General features: G+C 36.5%; 1 protein-coding gene across 2 annotated transcripts; it reads left to right on the top strand.

Annotated features, from left to right (window-relative positions):
* On the top strand, positions 1-25,677 carry LOC139147338 (uncharacterized). 2 transcript variants are annotated; one of them, XM_070718397.1, is made up of 22 exons: positions 1-168; positions 812-870; positions 2,005-2,091; positions 3,238-3,336; positions 6,080-6,199; positions 8,759-8,867; positions 9,679-9,803; positions 10,335-10,512; positions 13,064-13,192; positions 13,736-13,919; positions 15,787-15,896; positions 16,476-16,601; positions 16,819-17,079; positions 18,133-18,281; positions 18,717-18,879; positions 20,060-20,179; positions 21,141-21,421; positions 22,554-22,636; positions 22,934-22,974; positions 23,109-23,199; positions 23,560-23,671; positions 23,868-25,677. In XM_070718397.1, the coding sequence occupies exons 1-22, from the start codon at positions 84-86 to the stop codon at positions 23,931-23,933; spliced, it is 2,778 nt and encodes a 925-aa protein (XP_070574498.1). In that variant the 5' UTR covers positions 1-83; the 3' UTR covers positions 23,934-25,677. The 2 variants fall into 2 exon arrangements, 1 of the variants encoding a protein (XP_070574498.1); XR_011555708.1 differs by lacking the exon at positions 22,554-22,636 and having other exon boundaries at positions 23,868-24,549.

The following is a 25,677-nucleotide window of genomic DNA, read 5'->3' as shown; positions in this document are numbered from 1 at the left end:
CGTGTGGAAAGTATTCCCTCTTCCTTGTTTAATATTCATATTCGGAAAACGTTCATTAAACCATACAGTGTTATGAAGAGTCCATGATGGAGACAGTCCGAAGACAATTATATTACCTGGAGACGAGCGTCTTGTGCTTATGCTGGCTTATTAGATTATTCTGTATAGGTATGTAAGAGTGAAGCCGTTGGTTTGTCATCGTACGAAGATGTATGATTGTTGCATGTTAGCCTGTTACGGTTCGGCTTGGCTCATAAAACGTTCATGGCGAGCTGAACCAACATGTGTAACGTCTTCTATGAAGCACAATCTAATTTACAATTTTGATTATAAGCAATGGAAAACGCTGTAATGACATTCTGTTGTCAACATTCCTATCTCCTAGTGAACTTACTTAGAGTAAAAAAATATGTTTAAGGAAACAGGAAACGAATCCTGTGACCTTCTAACGTATATTCCAGCTGTGTAGTTGCGGTAATTTTGCTTTCATTTCGTCATAGTTAATGGATAGTTAGTTAAGCCATTTCTATTCAATGTGATTTCGCCGTCGTCATTTTCCTTACAGATCCACCGGACTCAAGACAGTATCCAGTCGTGACGATAGATTAGTTGTCATGCCCTAAAACTGTAATTATCGTCAGAAAAATTAATTATAAACTTGAATTTTTGCCTTGACTGATCTCATAATATTTATGCTCGGATGTTCATCAAAGGGTATACTTTTACCTTGCAGACCTTATACCAAATTATAATTACAATTTCATCATAAAATCCTGTATTTTCTCATTTGCTTTTCTGTTCACGACAATAGCCTCTTCAAAGCCAGTTGGAGACGATGGTAACGTTAACTTCACAGTCAGCATACCGGAAGTAAGTACCGTCTGAATAATGATTTCGTGTCTTTCAACCACTGAAGAGTGTGCAATGTATATACGTTAGACTACCCACTACATCAGTATGGACGTGCTAACAGATGTTTAATCACGAATCTGGCGAAGCTTCTCTGTACAGGGTTAATTTGTTTTTTTATTATTTACATCTTTGTAGCTTCCCTTTTTATGACTTGTAAAATATGATGATTGCTTTATTAAGAGATTGACGTTTTTGTTTATCAAAGCCGACAAAATTTTCAGAAATTATTCATGGCATTCATGAAATTATTCGTCCCAATTTTCAAAGAATTTCATGGTTGGATTTTCGACAAAATCATTTTGAAGGACGTACAAGACAGGACTCTATTAATAAGTTGGAGGCTGGAGGCGTATTTGTTCGAAGCAGAAGAAGCAATCGGAATTGTAATATGTCTTTGTACAGAATGCAGGAAACGTGCAGCTGCTGTGTGATAGATCTGTAGCCAATTATACAAAGAGGAAGTGAGACAATATCAGTGGTTATGATCTTTGTTTGAAGCACATCCCTACACTTCCCTGTAGTATCGCCAATTGTGCTGCCTTCGTGTTGCCCAAAGTTATTTATGTTGAATCTCCGCCTTTTCATGTATTATCGCTGCATATATTTTCAAGCGAAATGTCATGAAGGCTGGACGTTGGTGGTTTCCCGCTAGCAGTAATCCAAGATAGATACTGTGTACTTACCGTAGCTGGTAGATTTGGTCAGGCCGCATGTATAAAATCTGTGCGGTGAAAGGTTCAAAAGTGAGCTATTATGCAAATATTTAACGCCCACTTAAATACCACATAAGGGTCACCTCAAGTCAGCAGCTGAACCTATGAGAAAATCACAACACACCTAATACCTGGCATTTTGATGTTCGTTTCTTTTACCTCCTGAATAAACTGGACACAATCTGACAAGTTTTTTAACACGGTTAACAAATTAAAATTCTGTATAATCATATTAGGATATTATAGTAGCATTTACCAAAACTCACTTATTTTTCTTAAATTACGCCTGCGTATACCCTGCAAAAGTCGAAAGTGTGCATTGGTGCGAAAGCGTACAGAACGGACAAATAATTATAAACTTTTAACGTTTGTCTTGTAGAGTTCAAAGCCTGGAGAAAAAGTATTTAATTTTCAGAACACTTTCGGAAGCGACGTACATTCGTTCCAGATTCTGTCAGGAAACAAGGTAAATATATGCAGATGGACCAAATTTCTTGGCATTGATCAATATTGCTTCTCCAATACATCGCAACACGTTATGTGGGAAATTACCATAGGCGAAAAGACTATAAAGAAACAATGTCGACCCAAGTCTAATAAGTGCGCATTCTAACAAAATGGGGCGAAAATACTCAAAGTATGGAATGGGGAAATTGGGAAAATAGTGACGAGGAAGGACATAAATAGCTACATGATCCTTTAGAAAAAAATATTTTCAATGTTATCTTTGTCACAGGCCTACAGGTGACCCCACTTGACCTTTGAGTACTTAGGTCTCGTATTCCGTAACAAGTACTGCTATTTGAAACAATTAAACAGAAAAAATAAAGCAATTGGATGGATGAATTGATCGATAAGGAATCACCCATTCATTCAGTATCTTTCAACATGTCAAACAATATAAGTAGTATATCTCCTATCGAACAAAATTCGAGAAAAATAGCCGGCTTTGTCCCTTTAATGAAAATCAAATGCTTAATGTTACAAAGCAAAAAGTAAACATGCATTCTGATAGGAAAGATCAAGAATACATCGGTAATTTGTGTTCCATTCATATTAAGGTACATTCTACTCTTTTCATTTTACAATTTCTCGTTCTTCAGCCTATACTCACCATGTTTAATTGTTTGACTTCTGCATTAAAGCGCCATTCTTCTTTAACAGTGAGCTATATCAAAACTAACATAACAGTCAATTGGTGAAAATACACGCCGTTGAGAAAATGATTACAGATAGTACTCCCTGACCGCTATATACAAGTATCTAAATCATAAAAAAATATTATTTGCCGCTTTGAACACCGCTGTGACCAACTTCATGTTGGTTTCCAGATATCATTTCCATTCAAAATAATTTCTACCACCATACCATGCTCTCAATACGTATGTCAGATTTAGGTTACTGCAATTTTCAAAAAACTTAGAAACGTTTGTGGTCAGCCGTAACTTAAGAGACAACAAATTTAACCCCACGAATATTTCATTTATGTATTTACTACAATGAAATTATTGACATGCATTATGGATATTTTATTAGCGACTTCATTTGCGAACATCGTCTTTTGATTATCAACGTGTAGGCTAAGTCGATGTTCTATAATTTCTTTGTTTAGGATGAGAGGTTCAAGATAACGTCCAATGGCATTCTAATCACAAACGGGTTTCTAGACTTTGATGTCTATGCTCATTACAGGCTGCACATTTCATACACAGTAAGTATCTATCCTGTATAATCTTTCAGTCAAAAGTGGTATACTAAATGCATTTACGAACACTCTCACACGTACGTGTGTCAATCTTTTATGTGCATGGAATGGCCAATTCACATATAGTAGTCGCAGAACACACACACATATATAATTATATATATATATATATATATATATATATATATATATATATATATATATATATATATGTGTGTGTGTGTGTGTGTGTGTGTGTGTGTGTGTGTGTGTGTGTGTGTGTGTGGCTTTTCGCACATTGTTTTTGTCACCGCTTTACGTTACCTTCTTGGTGTACTTGTCTCCGCCAATGTGTATCATGATGAGTTATGACACCCAGTGTGCACCGAAAGGCAAAAATACAACATATCTAATAAGTGCATATCTCTCGTAGAAGACAATTTTTTTGACAAAACTAATAAATAGTATTAATATTCGCGCCAGCGGCTTACTGACGACGCATGAGCAGATTCATAATGTACTATGCGAGTAATCGAAAGTGTACCCTACTTTTATGGGCGCCGCCATGTTTTTTTTGAGTGCTCGTAACAAAATACTAAATGTGCAAATTATTACATAGCATGCCGTTTGTAAAATATATCTCTTTTATTAGCCAGTAAGTATTATTATCCACCTTGTCGCTGATACGAAATATCATTAACATAACCCACAAAAATAGAAAAAGGGACAAAACTGTCGTGCATATGAACGGGTCATACGAAAAGAATGCTGGGATTTAATTTTAAAAAAGCGCCCACTATGTCAATGTTTAGATTCAAAAATTGCCAGTTTTTAGACGGAACGCTGTAGTTTTCAGCTTGCAAGTGGAAGTTGGGTAGCGCGGTTACAATTGCAATGATAATTATTGCATAATACGTCCCTTGTTTAACGCACTAGGCTGTTATCATGGTAAAAATTGTCAATTTTTGTCCAACATTTTTACACATTACAGAAAATCTATACCTGCACTGCTGCAGGGTTTGACGTCGTGTACGTACGTGAACTGCTTTCATCAGAGGGAAACTGGGTATAGTTGTCATATGAAGTAACACTTAATTCTATTTTATCATGAATCAATACAAATAACATTGCCAATCTTAACCCCTGGCGCGACACCAAGGGCTAAGCCGTATAGAATATTATGCTAAATGGCAATAATATTTCACTGTTTCCTGTTGATAATAGATGTGAGAGTGAAAAATGTTCATTGCCTGAAAAAAAAACCTCTGTAGGGACCGCGCCCATTTTTTGACGTAGTCAATTGCACCAATCTGTGTAGACGAATCGGAGAGGCTACAAGTGAACTACACAATGACAGCTCTGTTCATTCTTAAAGAGGAATCACTCCTATGGCGATACATTGTGTGCAGTATGATTCAGACATTGCGGTGGAGAGTTGGGGGTTACTTTTGAAACGAATTCGACCGGAAACTGTGATCATGGAATTGAGCCAGTTCAATATACACATATTGACTGACCATGAGGGCAAAAGAATACGTCTGTACCCCGAGGGACTGTGAGTCACCCATGAATCAGACTGTTTCACGAGGCCGAAGGCCGAGGGAAACAGTCTGTTTTTTGGGCTGACTCATAGGCTCGAGGGGTTAAAGACGTATGCTGTTGCCCTAATGGCCAGTCAATATGTGTTTTATAACACACCTCATCCGCAGTGTTGCATAAGAGTGTGCCATACACAAAACTTGTCGCATGTAATATTAAAGCTCATGTTGAAGTGGTTCGGCACGTAAATGTTTTTTTTTTCCAACAGCGTCGCAATATTTTCAGCAAAACGTTCATTGCATCTTTGACTATCGTTTTCGTCCATTTTAAGACCTTGTTAGAAACCAGAGCAGTCAATTCTTCTTCAGAAAGTAGGATAAACCAAGACATTTCTCGACTATCGTTTCGTTCGGCCGCAGACGACATATTTGTTTACATTCTAGTTGGCGCATGCGCAAATGCCCTTTTTGAAGTCAGCAGGCATTATTATTCAAAACTGATGCCTGGCAGACAAAAGTTCCGACAAATGATGCCTGATGACGTCGTTTACGTGGACCAGCACAACAAGAACGCATTCCACGTGACTATCACTTGACGAATTAGAACACAGACTGCGGATGGAGTGTCTTATAATGTGAAATGTTTACCCGGCCCCACAGGTCGAGGAATCCAAAGCTATTAATTGTCAACAGCTTCGCGAGAAATCTGGAGGTGTAAATTTTTCGACTTACCTGCCCTGTTCTTGAAAGAAGTTATCTTACTATCGGGACTGGACAACGTTATCATTGATTACTATCGATTGGTCCTTTTACTCGACTGAAAGTTATGTATCTTGTGGCATCATTTATTTTGATCTGAAACATTTCTATCTTATACATACATACACACATACATACATACATACATACATACATACATACATACATACATACATACATACATACATACATACATACATACATACATACATACATACATACATACATACATACATACATACATATGTACATACGTACGTACGTACGTACATTAATTCCTGTTCATAAAGATCACAATGATCTTCCTGATTTTGGTAATTTTGCAACAAAGGGTTCACATGGATATACAAACTTAAAAAAGCATTCTGATTCCTAATTCAAAGCGTATACCAAACGTTATGATCAAAATACCCAAAGGTATACAAGAAAGAATTCTGAATGTTATTACCTTGTTTTGTCAATATCTGTAACAGGTAAAGTCATGGGAAAATGAGACGACGCTGACGGTGACTGTTCTAGACGAAATCAGTTGGCCACCATTTTACAACTCAAGATGTGAAACTCCAGTTTATGAAGGTAGTCCAATAGACACTGTGAGTATTTTTTGTCGTTTGCGTATTACTTCTTTAACAAAAATTGTGTTCATATGGGTACGGAAAAAGGACTTTACCCAATCATTCATATGAAACATTCAAAAGCTCCCTGGACCACCTAGAGATATATACCAGTCGAAGCGAATAACTCTAATGCCCTATATGTCAGATCCTTGTTTCCCAATCTATTCTGCAAAATTTTCTTAGCTAAAATGGATAAGCTTGCCAAAGATCTATAAATAATAAACATATTGTTGATGAAATCGTGATATACCTGAGGAAATTGTCATATTATTTCGGTATTAATAACAATTGTCATGATAATGATTATAATGATAATAATAATAGTTAATTACCTTTGAATATAATGGCCTCTCTTGTTCTTAAGTATAATATTAACAGGTTGAATTGTTCATTTATTATACAAAAACAATAATACAATAAGGTTGCGCCCATTAGCTCCCGTAGAGTAAGTATGGAAATATGATTTTGATTGAAAGTGACAGTCCACTGCTTATAGTAGTTGTATTTTTTGTGACAAAAGTATTTTTAGGGAAACCCTATTATCCTTCTTTGCCACAGGCCTCACTGGCTCTTGGTACAGTAAAATTATAAAACTACCAGACTGAGTCCTTGTAACTGTAAGTTGTGCGTTTGCATAGTAGTGGTGCGGCCTAACCAAAATTTTCATAACAATTGTGCATTTTGTGATAAAAGCATGAAATTTGGTACGAATGTAGATTATCATGATATAAATCAATTTGGATATTGAGCCACCACGGGTTAAGCCTCGTTCTGGTGTGGCGGCCATTTTTAAATATGGCGACCATCAGTCACTATAAAATCCCATAGTTGCTGCTCTACAGATGATTCTGTGGTGAATAAAGGACGTATTTCCATCATAAATGCCTTTTAAGATTACCATTTGCATATTTTTTGTTTTAAAATCAATTTGGATACAGATCCCTCACAGGTAGAGCCTCGTTCTGGTGTGGCGGCCATTTTTAAATATGACGACCATCAATTACTGTAAAATCCCGTAGTTGCTACTCTTACGGATGATTCTGCAGTGAATAGTGGATGTATAACCATCATAAATGCATATTAAGATTACTATTTGCATTTTTTATTGTTTTATAATTTCATTCTACCAGAAAAACGGGTTCTCTTAATAAAATTATTGACAATATGGTTGCAACAAGGCAAAAGTGGAAGAATCAAAATTGTCAAATTGAATGTTTTATACGATGATCAGCTGTCAGCTGTTCTGTGTAGTTAGACTATCAGAAGGTACTGTTCAGAGTTTTTTTTATTTATTCTTATTTGTAATCGTTGATGCACCAGTTTTAAGCATTTTTAGAATTGTAGCTGGTACGTGCGACACTCACCAGGTTTTGCAAATAGGCCTAGATCGGCCCATGGCTGTGGTGGGCAGAGTATGATGCGTCCGAGTGTAAAAACAGCGTGTTCCATGTTCTTCCAATGGATGGAGTGTTCTTGAGTAGAAATATTGAATATGTGCAATATTTTGACATTGACTAATTATCTTTTCTAATTTTTATTAGTCAGCCATTGACAAGTTTTGCAGGGTGTTAAATCACAAGGCCTGACATGGAAAATTGTGGGGAAATTTAACCCAATCTCTTACTCTTGTTCAACCCGTTTAACAAGTCAGGTGGTGAAGGAAACTTAAAATAATTTTCAAATAACACTTTTCACAGTTTCTTATTGAAATTATTCAACCTAAAGTTACCCAACGACTTATGTAGTTGACATTTACTAAGTGAGAAATACGAGTCTGGTAGCCATTTTGGGAAAATGGTTGCCATGGCAACGCTTTGGTAGATTTTCAGTGGCTCGGTATCTGAATTTGTTCAGCACATATTAAGACACATCTGAGCCAAGTTTGGTGCTTTTACCACAAAATGCACAATGGCTTTGCCATGCCGCACCACTATAGCAAATATTGAAACCGGGCCGCCATGACACATTTTTGGATTGCAATAACAGCGACTTCGAGTTATTTTTTCTCATCGCACTGCAGTGGCGCATGCGTGTCAGTGAACTGATTTCCCGCCGCCTTCGGCTGCCAGCTATTTCGACACGGCGATGTGACGAAAATAATACATGGAACATACGAATGTCGGTGTAATCGTAGTCAATGTGGATTTTTGCCACTATGATTTTCCTACCTTACTTTTGTGATATTCTTTTATCAAACCTTCTAACTGATAGTTCTCAACGACGAGTCAAACCATTGGTACCTTTTGCCCAAGGCAAAATGCATTAAATGCCAAATAATTTAGTAGTCCTTTTTAGAACTCAATGGGGAAAACTTGTAAATGATGTAATCATATTTGCATCGATTTTTTTTATTGAAACTTTGAACACCAAGTATATTTTACAGATTCACGTATATAAGTAAAAAAGTCATTAATATTCATGAAATATCATTTTTCAAAAACATGTTCTGGTGTTCATTATTAACGCAAGTAACATGAGGAAGTTACGGTGGCTGATCGTCAATATTACGTACACTTTTATTGTTTTCTTTTGAAGGGCGGTTTTCAGTTGATATCTATATTAAATGGCGACACTAGACAACAGAGTAGACCTGCTTCTGCGTTGCTAGATCTAATATTGGAAGTAGACACTGACAATGGCCGATGTAAGTCACTTTTAAGTGAAGTTCTCAAATGTAATACCCTTAACAATTGTAAATCATCGACAGATGACAGCGGGAAGAACTCCGCCAGATGCTTGGCAATATCTATAGAAGCTATTCTGGTGTCACCTTGAAGGAATTCAAGTTTATCTGTGCTTCTCATTGCGCTTAGAGTAAACCAGTAGGCCTGTCTTGATACCCAACCCATTATGATTTCGTCGATGCACATGCTTTCTGAAATATCAGTATGCTCATAGATTTTAGATTCACTTATAATGCAAAACTTTCATCGTCCGTTTCACTCAATTAAATTGGTGCAATAAAGTGTCAAATTGTTGAGATTGCATGCATATACTTAAGTGAAAGAACGAAGTATTTCTGGAAGAACAGAACCCTAACACATGAAAATGCCAGTTCTATATTTGCGGTATCTGTATGGGTTTGGGTTTGGGGTATTTGCCAGCAGTTGTTCTCGATACTTAAACTATGCAGTATGTACTAACGCAAAGGTTAGGTTAGGGTTCCGGGTGATGTCTGGTTACTCATACAATTTGAAAGCGACAGATATTTGAACAAACTTACGTCCGTTTACATACTGCAAGTTGCAAATACGTCGACTCTGTAGAATCAAGTTCTAACTGGCTACTTACTGTTTGGAGACATTGAACTCCCTCTTGGACGTCGCGTTCTAACCGTACAAAAGACTTTAAGCAATAGTTTGCCAATTGAGTTTTTCTCCTTAGACGAGATGTTTATAATGCTTGTGTTGTTCCTCGACAAATAATCCTTTGAACATGATCTTTTGATTATCTAGGCAGTGCAGACATCTTTGTAGATTTATTCGACTCATATATGTACTTTTGTGACTACAATGTAGTATTCAACCAAATAGAAGGACCACCAATTCCAGTACCGGAGTTCACGTACTACAAAGACAGGGTACGTAACCTGGAGATTAATTTTCCAACTTGAAAAGCGAATTCTCTACATGTGACTTTCCAATAATTTGAGTTTAATTTGTGTGAAGCTTTACGCAATGCAAAATGAGAAGTGGGATGGTTCGAAGAAAAATGCATGAAAATGGATGGGACTTGGATAAGTGCAACATACTTTGGTACTATATGGCCTAATTGTACACTGCTCAGAGGGTCTCACGATATTCATTTGGCAAGAGTAATCCATTTTTTTCTGAATGGAAACAAACGCTATAGCTATCTGGCACACATAGTGAGGACTCTAAAATATTGGTACTAGTCTCAACTTCACGTAATTTTGAGTATGCATTCGACTTCTTTTCAAGATGTTATTGCATTGTGTAATAAAACTCTCAATATTGAGAGAGAGAGAGAGAGAGAGAGAGAGAGAGAGAGAGAGAGAGAGAGAGAGAGAGATGGAAATTTTGTACTTAGCAATCGCCACTATTTGGCTATTGAATATGACAATGTAAGCCTTATGTTCACTTTTCTCCAGAGCGTCTTTCCAAGGAACTTTTCCCAGGACTCCTCTGTAAGGTCTAATTGTCTTTTGGAAATTCAGATGGAAGACTTTTATGTTAATACGAGCGCACCGATAGGTTTGCTGATGTCTGATGTTGCTCCAAGTGTTGATATAGTCGTTAACGCGGTGAAAGTAGAACTTGTGACTCAAGGTGAGTTACAAAAAGGGGCAACATCTGTATTTTTACTATGTGATTGCTCTTTCTAATCTGACTTTACTCACAAAGTCTTTCTCATTATGATAGAACCAATAGATTATCACTCTTCCAGCAGTTTTATGATAATGGTAAATGACGCACTACTGACTGCGTCGGGTTATAGTAAACACCTATTGCCTGGTCATGAGGGCTATAGCGCCCGTCTATTACCCCGAGGGGCCGTGTGTTACCAGAAACACATCGCTATGCTCCGAGGCCGTAGACCGAGAGGTAGAGCGATGTATTTCTGGTAACACACGGCCACGAAGGTTAAAAGATGAGCGCTATAGCCAGAATGAAGACCGGGCTATAGGTGTTTTATAACACACCACATGCTCATGTTGTATTGTTACATAATTTTTTAATGTATTTTGATATTTTGCACCGCAACAATCCATTGTGACAAGTTTGCTGGGCGATGTCAGTTGTACGTGGTACCATTTTCTTTCAAAAAATATTCTAAGCATACCTAGCGACATCCTTAGTTGCACTTTAATCTTTTCCGTCGATGAGCTGTTCAAGTTCCTAAGCTGTTGGAATGTTGGAAAATGTTGGAAAATCTGTTTTTCACGCACATCACGTTCTAGTCACCCGCCATTGCTGCAAAGCTGCAGACGACACTATGGTCATGTGACCGGGCACTTTTCCAAATTTGGTCAGAACTATTTGCCTAGGGAAATAGCTTTTCAAAAAATACCCTCTGACCTCACTTTTGTCGATCTGGTTGGGACTAGACGTATCAATTTTCTCGTCACGTGACGTATTCTGGCGAATCGCGACACGGAATGAGCATGCGGCGTGTTATAATACAAAATAAGTAGATGGAAATTGGTCATCACAGCGTAACAATGCCATACCACATTTTAAACAATAAATTTTGGTATTTGAGAATAATGTGAATAATGACGCACGGACACTCTAAGTCAAACCTTAAATTTCCCATGAACTTTCACTTAGTAAACACCTTTTATCTGGTCACGAGGGCTATAGCGCCCGTTTATTACCGCGAGGGGTCGTGCTTTACTAGAAGCACGCCTCTTTTCCCCGAAGCCGTAGGTCCGGGCCGACGGTATACCGATGTGTTTCTTGGGTAATAAACGGGCACTATAGCCAGAATAAAGACCAGGTTATATAATATGTTTTATGAAACGCCACACGCTCATGTTGTATAATGTTATGGTGTTTAATGTGATTGATATTATGCACGGCAACAATCCATAGTGACAACTTTTAAAACTTGACGATTTCTCCACAGTGGTAATACCACTTGTTCCAAAAAAATAGTCTAAACTTGCCTAGCAACATACTCGATCCTTTTCCGGCAATGAGCTGTTCAAGTTCCTACGCTGTTCGCTCGTCGCTCTTACCGGCGCGCATCAGTCGTAATTGCTACAGAGCTGCAGACGATACTGGGGTCACGTGATGGGGCACTATTTCAAATTTAGCAAAAAACTATTTTCCTAGGGAAGTAGTCTTTCAGAAATACCATCTGACGTCACTTTTGTCGATTTCATGGGAACTAGACGTATCACCCCAATCTGTAATAATTTTGAGATCATTCGAAATTATATTGACATGCTTATGGTTGCTGGGTATTCTTAGTATTTGATTATATTTGGTGACGTAAATAATTATTACCATCTTAACTATCACCAAAACCTTTGAATGGTCATTTGTAACTAAGGGACAGGGTTATGGTCGCTCGACGTAAGTTGTCTTGTGTTGCTGAGCATTATATCCCACGTTCAGTGATATTACATACAGTGTAAAGATTTTAGTACATATTGAGTTAGTATTATATATATTAGCTAAGTGTTATATACATATTGGGTCAATTATTACATATTGGGGTGATACAGGCGTATCTATTTTTGTCGTCACGTGACGCATTCTGGCGAATCGCAACACGGAATGAGCATGTTGCGTATTATAATAAGATATTGCGCTTAAAGTAAAGTTGACGGAATTTTGTAATGCTGAAGTCACCGTTCACGTACTTAAATCTGCGAATATAGATTTATTCACCCTTTTCATCGGAGGTATTTGATAAGCACAGGAAATCGTCAAGTGTTAAGCTTAAAGATAATTTCCGGACCATCTTTGCAAAATTCTTAGATTCTAGATCTTACAATATCAAGTATAGCATCAGCTATCACAATATCCGATATCTGCTGATAAATAACAAAAACAACAAACTTTTTAAGAACACAAACGAGTTATTTAAAAGGAAGGGACATCTATAAGGGCTTCCGTAATGGATGATGAATTTGTTTGTTTTTTTAATTATCTATCAGATTTTATTTATTCCTATATCTGGTCATGTGTTAGAGTAAAATGAAAATGTAAATGTTTGCGTATGCTTCCCTTTCAAAATATACTCGTGCTTCGACCATTAAAGCAATTCTCCTTGACGACATGAAGAGAGAGCTGATCCAGCTATCATGCGGCCTCCAACATGTTTTAAATCAAGTCTTTGAAGCTCTTTATTTCTGCCATTGTCGGACAGGTTGCCCAGAAGGGAGGTATGGTTTTTTCTGTGATAAAGAGTGCATATGCCAGAACGGTGCTACTTGCCATGGGTTCAATGGTGCTTGTAAATGCTCCAATGGATGGACAGGACCTGCTTGTGATATGGGTAAATAAACTTGATCACTACGACTCTGCAAACGCTTTACTTATTTTCTTCCCTGTTTGGATATTTTGAAGAATCAACTAAATCAAACAAACAAACAAACTCTAAAAAACAAACGACATCGTCTCCATTACTGCACTTCCTTTTTAGAGACAGGCATATTGCCATGTGGTCTTAATCGGCGATCTCTTTACAGGGCGAGTAGATACCGTTGCTTCTCAATTCTAATCAGGTAGTGAAAATTCATAAGTCTGGGTTCATACAAAACAATTAAAATTACAGGAAAATGTTATTGGTGAAAAGTAAGTCACTCCCATTGTATAGGGGCTACAGGTAGCAACATAAATGTTTACCGAATGTAAATTTCAATAGCATGTTTTGAAACGTTTGTCATGCATAGGATTCATACTGATGGAAGGACATCGCTTATTCGAGACACGACATGAAATGTTTTTTCAGTTCCTAGTGCCATGAGCAATGTTCAATTTAGCGGGCAAATCATTGTATAATGTCTTGTTAATACCATGCGCATTTCCTTCATTACAGCGTTAAAAGACATATGGGTAATACCAGTTGACGCTAATCCTATCTACGGTGAAATACTGTACATTTCATGTCACTACAGCTTGAAAGTAAACTTCAACGGTACAACTTGGGCATACTTCAATGGTTCTTCTAGTAGAGTACTAGGGAGTCCAACAGAACAGATCTCTTATGAATTGCATAGCAGGTTAGTGTTTTATCTGCGATTGTTCTATCTAAAACGAGAGAGCACCACGTCCGTTTTAATTAACCCTTTGAGTGCTGTAATTTTCCCAAAATAATTTTAGTTCAACATTTTACCATTTTTCATGAATTTTTCTGTATTTGTTTTGATAATTTTGGAGCAAATGGAAATCACATTTAACAAAATTTAATTTTTTTCAAAATTTTGGAAAAAACCTGAAAAAATTTGACTTTAGTATCTTTTGTAAAGGCGACTAATTTTGACCTTGGTGCTCAAAGGGTTAGAGATTTCGCGGTATAAAAGTTTCAATATACTCAAACTACAATTACAGATGAATCAATTTTAAAACTTTTCTTCGTGTTACTTTTTAACTCTCAAAGTATTTCTCCTATTTGGAAACGAAAAGGAGGATTGTTGCATTCAAACTTCTAACCAAAACGGAAAGGAATGTTTTCAATATGTACGTATTTTAAGTTGACCAAAGGATTGAGTTTACTCAATGAAAAGCGTGATGCCGGGTTCATAGAATTTGCGTTGCTTGAGTCAACGTACAGATTTTACACTATTTAATCTTTGACCGCATAACTCCTTTACGTTTACACAGGGAAAAATCGAGAAAAAATGTAATATTTTTACAAAACAATTGCAATTAACATTCAGTACGTCATGAAGTGAATAATAGTCTGTCCTAAACCTGTGCATGCGATTACAATTATACTGCTTGACTTCAATTTCTAACACGTGGACTGTCAGAGCGCTGTGCGTGTTAAAGTCTCGCGATCGTTTTGTGCGCTTTGCGTACACGCTTAACACCTTCCTAGTCTGCTTAAAATGGCACGACCCTCTGCGTGATGGACATCCTCAAAACGATATAATTTTTTTTCTGGTAAAATTGGACGTATTTCCTCCATTGCACTGTCGAACATAAATTCCGATATTTTGTGAATAACGTCATATTACTAATCTGCCGACGAATACATTCATTAGATTGTCCATTTTCAAACAGCGAAAATTTGTAAACCATTATAACCTCAGAAAAAGTGAAAAAAAGTAGGTCTGATTCCTCAAAACGTCATTTGCTTCTTCAAATCTTCAAATCTTTGTACAAGATTAGAGTAGCTTTATCGCAGAGCAAATACGTTCAGTATTTAATGTAGGCTACTTACAGATTAAAGAAGGAAGATGTTGATAAGTTCAATGTTTTAGCATTGCGATTCATTTGTGATATTCGCAAGTGGATTTCTAATATCCAATTTAACAATAAATTATTTGAATCATCAACTTCTACAAAATCATTAACTGTTATAGAGAGAAAATAATGATATTTCATGCGAAATATTTTGCTTATTATATTTCATTTTTATATCATTTTACACTATGAAATAAGGTTGAAACCGAAGCAATACTTTCATTATGTTGACCAATTTAAAACAGCGAAAATTTGTAGATCATTATAAAATTTCGGAAATTTGAAAACACCGTGACAAAGAACAGATTCCCCAAAATGTAATTTTCTTGGCTTTTACTCAGATATTCAGAAATATGTCAATCACAACGCTAGAAAAGTATACGTACTTAATGCACTACGCCTTGTGTGGTAACTATTAAAAATGTGAAGATGAAATTATCAAATAAACGTAGCTTTAGCACCGAAGAGGGAATTTACTTTCGAAACTTTTTTTCAGTTTCTGTTGTTTCGCTTCGCTTCTTCTATGATTGAAACTCATGTGGTAGGTGAAGTCGAGTACGGCGAAATATATAACTGTAGGCAAAATTGACTTCTAAAACAATTTTCAATATATTGCACCCCTTCAATATATTGAATTATGTATGCACACAATTTGACATCAAATTCCCTCTTGTCATTCAGTCGACTGACAATTGCTCACTTCAATGAGGACCGGGTTGGTACTTACCAGTGTTCAGTTACCGATCAAGATGGAGTACAGTACACAGCTAACGCAACTGTTACCTATGCAGGTAACTAAACTATGTTGTTGTAGCTGACGACTTATTAAATCGAGGAGAAACAATTGTATTCCATCAGTCTTCACCTGTTTCCTGTGGTACTGAATGTTCAAAGTTTATTTAACATGCCATAGCTTTAATGGGGCAAAAACTATAACATTTGAAAATTACATTTTCTTATATTTCCCACTTAAGAATTGTGACATGCAGCGCCTGTACATTAAGCTTAACGCAACAGAGTGTGCAAAAATATACAATAATGTTTCAAAAATGTGTTCTTGTCTTGTCCTGACTATATTTCACATGTCATTATTTGACACATGCAGGCATTATTTGACCCATACAGGCTGTGATGATAAGTTTAATACGATAAATTTAACATGGTATGTAGAGCTGATCAAGAATCCGATTTCACGGATAGAATGATAACACCGGAAGAGGATTTCTTCTGGACGATGTCTCAACAATTACAATTAATGTTGCTTCACCTAGATCCAGCTTGTCATCTTTGTATGTCTGCCGATCACATTAACAACTGTACATTTTGACGATGTTTCACCAACTAGCTATGTGGCATACATTTCTATATAGGTTGTGCGGAAAATTTGTTCGGTGATTTCTGTAACAACACATGCAATTGCGAGCAGGCCATAAGATGTGATCGTTCGACAGGCTGCATTTGTGTAGATGGATGGGCTGGAAAATTGTGCGACTTTGGTAAGAATTTCCAATGTGTAAACATTCAAAATGTATGTGTTACGGATTTTACAGTGAATACAATTATCTCAAGTGTTGATTTGGAAACGGTTATATGTTATTTCTTGTTTTTATTCTGCCTTGTTTGTATGTTTCATCATTTTTGACACGCATTATCACGATTGTAGGCACGTTGGAAGGGGCATGTTTAACATGATTGTCTCATCTTACCCAACAGACATCCAGGCACCAAATATCATTGACTGTCCTGGAGACAAAACCGTATTGGCAGAAGTTGATGAAAACTCCGCTGAAGTCAGCTGGTGGAATCCAACCATAGTCGACAACTCCGGTCAGCCAGTTGTTTGGGGATCAAATCGAAAATCAGGCGAGAGATTTGCCATTGGAAAGCATGACATCATCATGTGGGCTTCGGATCAATCAAATAATACTGCTTTTTGCAATTTTTCGGTATTTGTTGCTAGACTTGAAGAAAACGGTAAGTTCGCTCAAGGCTCTTTAATTATCACTTTTACCAATTGAGTGATGTCAAAGCCACTTTATAAAAGGCTCAATTATAATCATGTTTTCTGATCAAATGAACCACTAATACTACAAAGGGCTCAGCCCTTGGTGTCGCCCCAGGGGTGAAGATGAGAAATATTATTTGTATTGATTCATGATTAGTAATAGTAAAGGATAAAATATAATTAATTGTTACTTGCTCAATACGTTTGTTCGAAAACAATGCTCAGTTTACCCTCTGATGTAGCATTGTACACGATGTCATACGGATACACTACTGGTATGGATTTTCTGTAATGTGTAAAAATGTTAAACAAAAATTGGCAATTTTTACCATGATAAATACCTATTGTGTTCAACAAGGAACGTCCTGTGCCATTATTATCGTTGCAGTAGTAACTGCACTGCTCAACGTCCACTTGCAAGCTGAAACTATAGCGTTCCGTCTAAAAACTGGCAATTTTTGCATTTAATTATTGACACAGAGGGTGCTTATCCTAAATTCAATCCCAGCATTCTTTGCAAATATTCTCGTTCACATGTACGACAGTTTTCTCTCTTTTTCTATTTTTAGGCATGATAGTAATATTTTGTATCAGTGACAAGGTTGATAATTATTATTATTGGCCAAATAATTAAAGAGATATATTTTATTATTGGCATGTTATAAAATAATACTTTTTACGTTTCGTATTTGTTTATTTACGAGCACTCAAAAAAACATGGCGGCGCCCGTGAAAATGGGTACACTTCCGGTTACTCGCATAGTATATTATGGATCTGCTCATGCGTAGTCAGTAAGCCGCTGGCGCGATTAATCGTACAAACTGTACCACGTCGGTCTCTTGAAACCACTTCTGTCCTTTGTAAGGGCGTTTTCTTTCGTGCAGATATTCAAATAACACGGCATCACGGTATCATGATGGTACTAATCATACACTGTGTGCTGTACGGTTTCATAAATTAATTTCACGACCTATAATAAGGACAAAAAAGTAACTTTATTTTGCAAATTTATCATCTACAGCTGGAACCATATCTATACCTGTCTATGTATGGGCCATACTAGTGAGTGTAGTTGTCGTTATTGTAATGCTGCTTGTGTATATTGCAAAACGACAGTGGCTCTACGTACCTTTAGAAGCAAACGACCAGGAGTTTGAGTATTATCTTAAGGCAAGATATTCACTTTGATTTCTTTCTAATCAATGCTGATACATATCTCTTTTTCATGTAAATTGGAGAATCAGCGTCAGACTTCAAACATTGTTTGCCGAAAAGAAATATCTTGAGTTATGATTTCAAAATTGTTGGCATCATCTGTAGGGTATTGTTAAATACAACAACCAATTCTTTCTTACAAGGGTTTCCTTGTCTCCAAGTCTTTACATACAGGGGTCTTTAAGATGCAACGTTTTGAATTTTCAAACTAATGTGTACTGTCCCATGTATTCGCCAGTAATAAGCGAACCAATGTCATCAATAATGATTAAAACAATAAACAACATGCCTACCGATGCTACAGATTTAACGATGGCCCTATGTGTTTACCATTGTTATCTTTGTTTCCACTGAGGCTGTTTTATTTTTATGTGTGTATTCGCTATGTAGGAACATTTACCAAAAGCAGCATTTGCTTGGGATGTTGAGAGAAAAGCTTTGAAGATACTAGAGGACGAACCCATTGGCGTCGGGGAGTATGGACGAGTCTACAAAGCTCGATTAACCATCCGTGGAAAAGAATACATAGCTGCTGCTAAAACTCTCTGCGAAAGTAGGTCAAGATTTCTGTGCACATAAATTGTACACTGATCATAAATTGTACACTGATTTGAATGCGAAGGCGAAGCATTGCCGTCAGGTAACACTGGATTCATATCGTAATCGGACAGCCAGCCCGAAAACATGCATATGCATGCCGACTATGTGCATAAATGTGTAGTTGCGTATATCTTACCACTACGATTGGTCCTGTCACAGTTAACATGATTCTGCAGGGTATAGGCTGCACGAATGGACCTTACGACTGTTGTGAACGCAGTACTCTTCATAGAACTTCAGTAGTGTTCTCGAACATTTGCATGTCTTTGTTATCTCCAGCTACGTGAATGTTGTGTTTGGATAACATCATTTCAAGTAAAATTGTTACGCATTCAATGGGAAACGCTTGTTTAATAACGTTTGAATACTGTATTAGCAGAAAATATGTACTCTAAGGGATACACAGCAGACTAGTCAGAAATAACATTGGTTCATCTATTGGATTTTTAAAGTAAAACGGAACCAGTCAACTTCACAGACCCTAACCATAATTATTCTGAAAGTTACAGCGAACTAGATCGTATTTGGCTACTCTAAATGCTTTACACTAATCTTGGATCTGTGTAGTGGTAGGGCGTTCTAGAGAATGTTTCTGAAAGCAAATCGCATTTGTTACGAAATACGAGAAAACATAATAAATTCATTGTTCTCTAGCTTTGGGTACTTTTAACAGAGTTCTAAGATTTGTGATTGGATACTGTCTTTAGAAGTTGTAGTTTTGTCGACGATTGACCGAAATGCTTCAACTCAGGCGTAAGCATCACGAGATATAATAGTAAAAATACCGTTTTATCCACTATATTATAACCAAAGAATTACAACTTTCCTGTGTAAGCTTAATAGCAATGCAGAATCTCCAGCTCGAATATATGCATATAGTAATATTTTCGGGGGATTAAAAAGAGGGCATGGTGCAATAGTACACCTTTATTTGATTGTATGCGGGCTGGCTTTCGTGATACAAGTACAAGAACGTATAGAAAGCCTTCTCTGAAGAGTAAAGACAGACGACGTCTGAGACGTGACTCACTTTGTTTGTCTTCCATATGACCTCTCCCATCACATCTTATCTAAAAGCAGCCAGCGTTTACTCGACAATGCCGACTGATATTGATTTTCTCGTTTCTTTGCAGCTCGTTCAGATGCAATAAGCCGGAAAAATTTCGTCAATGAAGTTCGGTGTTTGGTTGAATTGGTATGCTATCCTAACCATCCTAATATAATTTCTTTTCTTGGTATTGTCACTATTGGAGGTAGGTCACAAACATTCAGCTCAGAAACACATGTATGACCAAAATGTTAAACTATGAACTTACATTCAGAAAAGTGAAAGATGGCATGTAGGGGAGTTGTACAGCGGTGTTTGCTAATTATTTTTTCGCAAAAATTCATCGACTTTTAATTTGTAAACCCAAAATGAAATATTCGAAATAATTTGTAAACCCAGAATGAAATATTCGAAATACTTCTTAGCGTAATAAGGAGGTGTGATTTGGGTGAGAAAGAAGTGTAAATATGAAAGTACATGGAAATAACCCGACTTCATTGATCCTTATGTATTGCGTTTTCAACATTTCACAAGAATATAACATTTAATTTTGCGAAATTATCACATTCAAATTTTTCAACTGTTGCAGTTGTATTTGACAATAGATTCCAACAATAATTCGAATGTGCCATTTCACTTTTGCGTATAATGATTTTTAATAATTTTTGAATTTCAGTTTTTCAATTACTGATATTTTAGAATGAAAATAGATTAGTGCAAAACAACCTTGTCGTGTTTTTTTCCAAATAAATCAATTTAATTGTGTGTAACCTTTAGACTAACTTAATATTTACAATTAATAGCAACTTTGAGGGGTTCGGAATATTATGTGCTATTCATCCTACATCCAAGTTATTACTACAATACTAAATTGTTTTTGAAATATATAGTCAGGTGTTTTGTGAGTCAAATTTTTTGATAAATATAGCTTAAACACAAAGTGCGTTGGTTAAGTGAATCACCACTTCAACTGAAATATACGTATTTATAACTTTATCCAAGTCATTTAGTTAATGTATCCCAGTAATGTTAATCAGACGTGACAGTGTTTTTCAAAATATTGTATCATGTTTCACCTGAAATAGGTTCAAATTGACATTTCCGATATCATGAATCATGGAAGCAAAGTCAATGTAACATATGTATTTGCTTTTTCGACTTCCAAGATCCAAAATACATACTGACAGAATATGCATCCAACGGTGATCTTAAGGACTACCTCATGTCGCTGAGATTACTCGACACCGAGACTGAAACAATGTTGATAAAAGTTGCCAGAGACATCGCAAAGGCGCTGTCGTTCATGTCGACGAAAGGTGTGATGCACAAAGACATCGCTGCTCGCAATGTATTCTTGACCAACGATTTCACAGCCAAGATCGGAGATTTTGGACTTGGACGAGATGTTTACGAAAGACCTCCTGGTGATTATCAATCGCTCTTATGGGTAGGTTTTGATGATTTTCCATTTATAAAACATAACTCGGGGAGTCGGCCATTTTGTCACAAAGAAAATTTGTAATATTGGAGAAAGAGGGCTGTACATTTGAACATTCAATTGCGACTGTAAAGAGTTTATCTTATGCTTTGAACATGCAGTGGTTTGAAATGTGCCAATAGCCTTATTGCTTTTATGTATGGGGAAACACCACAAAGAGTAATTTACAAAGAATTTACAGGCTACAAAAGAGAGCGGCCAGGGTTATTTTAGGTCTTTACTTTACAGTTTCTACGCATACACTTTTCTCTCGTCTTCATTGGCTACCTATTGACTTTCGAATTGAGTATTTCATTGCTTTAATGACCTTTAAAATCTTGAATGTGCTTGTAGCTGATTCCTTAAACCAGTTCCGTTATATCTCTGACGTGAGCAATGTTAATACCCGTGGTTCTAGTAACAGAAATTTATACGCTTCCATTTTCAAAACAGCTACTGGACACAGATCGTTCGTTTATCGAGCCGCCACGATTTGGAATAATATGCCTACTTCCATCCGAAGTGTTGCAAGACTATCGCAGTTCAAATCTCAATTGCGCAGTTTCTCAATTCTAAAATTCAATAATGATGGTTCATCACTGAATTAGATGTTTTCGTTCTTTTTTCTGTTGATGTATAATTATTTAATTTGTATTATTTTGTTTGCTTTCTTGACGAGGGCTCTTATGTAAATTACAATTCATTTGTAACTCAAATTACCCTCCATAAATAAATAATAAACAAATAATAAACAAATAATAATAATAATAGTAATAGTAATAGTAATAATAATAATGTATTTCCTGGCCCTTGTCTTCTGTACAATTAGGTGTTTCTGACTCTACCATTCACGCCCTTTCAATCCACCGCTCACAAGCTTTCTGCATCTCATTTGCTGCAATTGTTACCTTGTTTCTCTGTCGTTATGACCGCTAACCCTACAATGTTCCTCCACTGAGCCTTTCTATTATTGCTTTGTGGTAACAAATACAACATTACTGGTCTTTCATAGAAAAAAGGGCCGCCCCGAGGTCAAAGCACCTCCTTACTTTACGTGAGACTACGAATTCACAGCAACTTTCTTGATAATGTCTATTCACAGGCAAATCATCATGATCGATTCCCGTTACGGTGGATGCCTCCAGAGTTTCTCAAAGATGGAACGTTTAGTGTTAAAAGCGACATGTAAGATGAACTTCAGAAAAATATATAACACCCCGAATTTTCTTTCCGTGTTAGTCTTTCAGCATATGATTACAAATAGTAAATATGATCATAATTTCAATGAAAAACAGTTTTAATAAGTGAGTTTCAAAGAGCAGATAGTCTTTTCAGTTACATTGGACATATGTGCAGCGCCATCAAATATAACGACAAGGAAACAAGTTTGCAACAGCCGCATTTTCAGGATATCATCTCAAATAAAAGTAAAATAAAAGCCTTAATTCATTTTATACATTGGCGACTTTCTTTTCATAACAGATGGTCTTATGGAATACTACTATGGGAAATAGGTTCACTTGGTAAGTGAAATCATCATATTTTAATTCAAAGTAAGCTTCCAATTAAGAGACTGAGGATAATCTTTCGGTGACTACACTCTTGAAATAGTTACATCTGATTTAATTCTTCGTGTTTAATCTGGTCTTTTAACAAGGTGGTTCTCCCATGATGGGAGTTGAAAATTTATTAGAGTATCTACAAGGAGGCGGAAGACCTGCGAAACCAGAAGGATGTACACATCCAGCGTAAGGAATATAGTCTTAAATACTAGGTTTTGTAGCCTTGTGTTCCAAAGTTTACCAAGTTTTATTAGACTTGCAGTTAACTGTTAAATACATTATCTTTTTATTTGTCTTTATCATCATTGTTTTCCGTGGCTTATATTTCATGAAGCACAGCAGCACTTTGTTGTCTTGGGAAAATGCTTTCCGAAGACATGGAGGCCACTCGACTGAAAAAGAGAACAGTTTGTTCTTTCCGTTGATACCAAATGCCGATGGCTTATTCTTTAACTCGACTGTTATACCAACATTGCACTCAGGGTTGGCCTAGAGATTATATTACAAATTTTATCATCACAGACCCTTATGTTTCACCCTTTGTAGCTACAGAATTATGCGGGGCTGCTGGCAAGAAAACAGGCACGAGCGTCCAACACCAGACCAACTGAATCACGAATTCTACTGTATGTTGAGTGAACCAGCGCACAAATCTGAAGTACGTACAAACAGTTTCACATTACTTTATTTTTCAAGTATATTTTCTTTCATTCAGAACTCTAATATCAGTAACAAATTTGTAAGAATAAAGATCGTATAAGTAAAGTTTTAATGATTAGCGCAGGACATTATAGTAGTTTGTTCTTCCACACACCTTTATAATCACAACTTTACTTTTTCTTCACTACTTTCAGAGGTTTTTCACCAAAGCCTTCAAAGAGAGATACAGGAATCCAGCCAATTGCCAACCCTGTGTATGACCTGCATGACTATAGCTTGCAAGTTGAATACCAATACTTGAAAGACATAGTGCCGTACCTTAATGTACGGCTACCCCAAGACCCGTGTTAGAAAATAGACAATGGACGTTTGATTTGAAATGTTGACCATTACTAAGAAACCATATTTCGACTAACAAATTACCCCATATTTATTTTATCGGTGTCGTTAAATTTGGAAATGACTTAAATTGCATTGTAAAACTGACCATTCTAGTATTTGCGTTACAAATTTAGAGAAGTTTGTGCCTTTCAATTCCACTGAGACTGACGGCTAAACTGATAAAAAATGATACATCTCTACTGATCGATGACATTCGAAGTTTGAGGTTTACCTTTACGAGAGATCTACATATAAGAACCGGCCATTTTATGAGTGATACTTTGATACACGTAATAGGTCACCAGTCAGGGGCGAATAGTAAACTCTTCGCCTGAGAAACAAACGTTCACAGGGATGCTGAAATACGCATTCATTTACCCATCGAGATCATCATTCATGTATAAAAATTAAGACATCTTTTCCTGTTAAATTGAATGTAATGTAACATGTGAATAAAGCATCTCAAAGGCAACAGTATTTCTTTGAATTAATATTATCGATGGTATCAGTTTGGTGTCTCGTAAACGCAATACGATGTGCCTCAAGATTAACACTCGTAAAACCTTTTGTGGTATTGTGCTATTAAACAACTGATATGGCCATCTAGTCATTTACAGAAATGTACGGTATTCTACAGTGAAAGGAAAACACTGATAAACTCCAAAGAAAAAGTTCACTTCGTGTAAAATCTGTTCGAAATTTTGGTGAATTGGAATTTGGTAGAATTTTTAATTTTAACCTTAGGTGATTTTATTTAATTTTTGTACATGAATTAGTTTGTCACTGTCAAGGACGTCTTAAATCTATACTTGATCAACAGACCATCGAGCTAATGACCAGAAACAAACACTGTTGTGGCAGACAATACCTGGTCATCAAAAGTTGACTCAAGGGTAACGAGGTGCTTTCGATTTCACAAAATAATCATACTGGTTAACTTTTCCAGAAAAACTGTAAGCCACATAAAACGGTAAATTTCAGACGGCATCTTATTACTCACTCGGGATATCACCCGCGATATATTCCAAGCTACTTACATTTTCCCACAATTACTGGTGACAAAGACGTATATAAAAACGATAGTAAGTTGTGCGCACGTTTGTTGTTGAAACCCTCTTTATTGTAGAATGGACATGTGTTGCCTTTAAAGTACTTTATATTCGAAAAATGTTATCACATTAATTGCTAAGAAAAAGCTACATGCCTTTCCTCGTTTTTGCTGCCAAGATTGGTTTTTTTTTGTTTGTTGTTGTTGTTTTTTTTTGATAGATAAAACCAGGACGTCAAAGCATTAGCAGCTGTTAAATCTAAACGATACTTTATTAATCCTGTCTAGTAGGTCTGGTTTTTAATTAATATAGAATAATGAAAAGCCTCCCATAGTAGCATATTTATACGGAAAACATACCATGTCATCAAGCAGGCTGACAATGAGCTGCTAAAATAGCAACACTACAACGGAAGAATACATTCATGTGTAAAGTTTGAAAACATAGCACTGAAGTCGTCGTGGCACGACTGACGGTATTCAGGAGTATTAATTTGATGGGAGTTTAGCACAAAGGCATGGAAAAGTTGCAATGCAAGCACATTAAAGGGACAAAGTCACTCGTTTTTGACATT

The sequence above is a fragment of the Ptychodera flava genome, chromosome 13, assembly GCF_041260155.1.
Source record: "Ptychodera flava strain L36383 chromosome 13, AS_Pfla_20210202, whole genome shotgun sequence".
Lineage (NCBI taxonomy): Eukaryota > Metazoa > Hemichordata > Enteropneusta > Ptychoderidae > Ptychodera > Ptychodera flava.
This window is presented reverse-complemented; position numbering and strand designations above follow the sequence as displayed.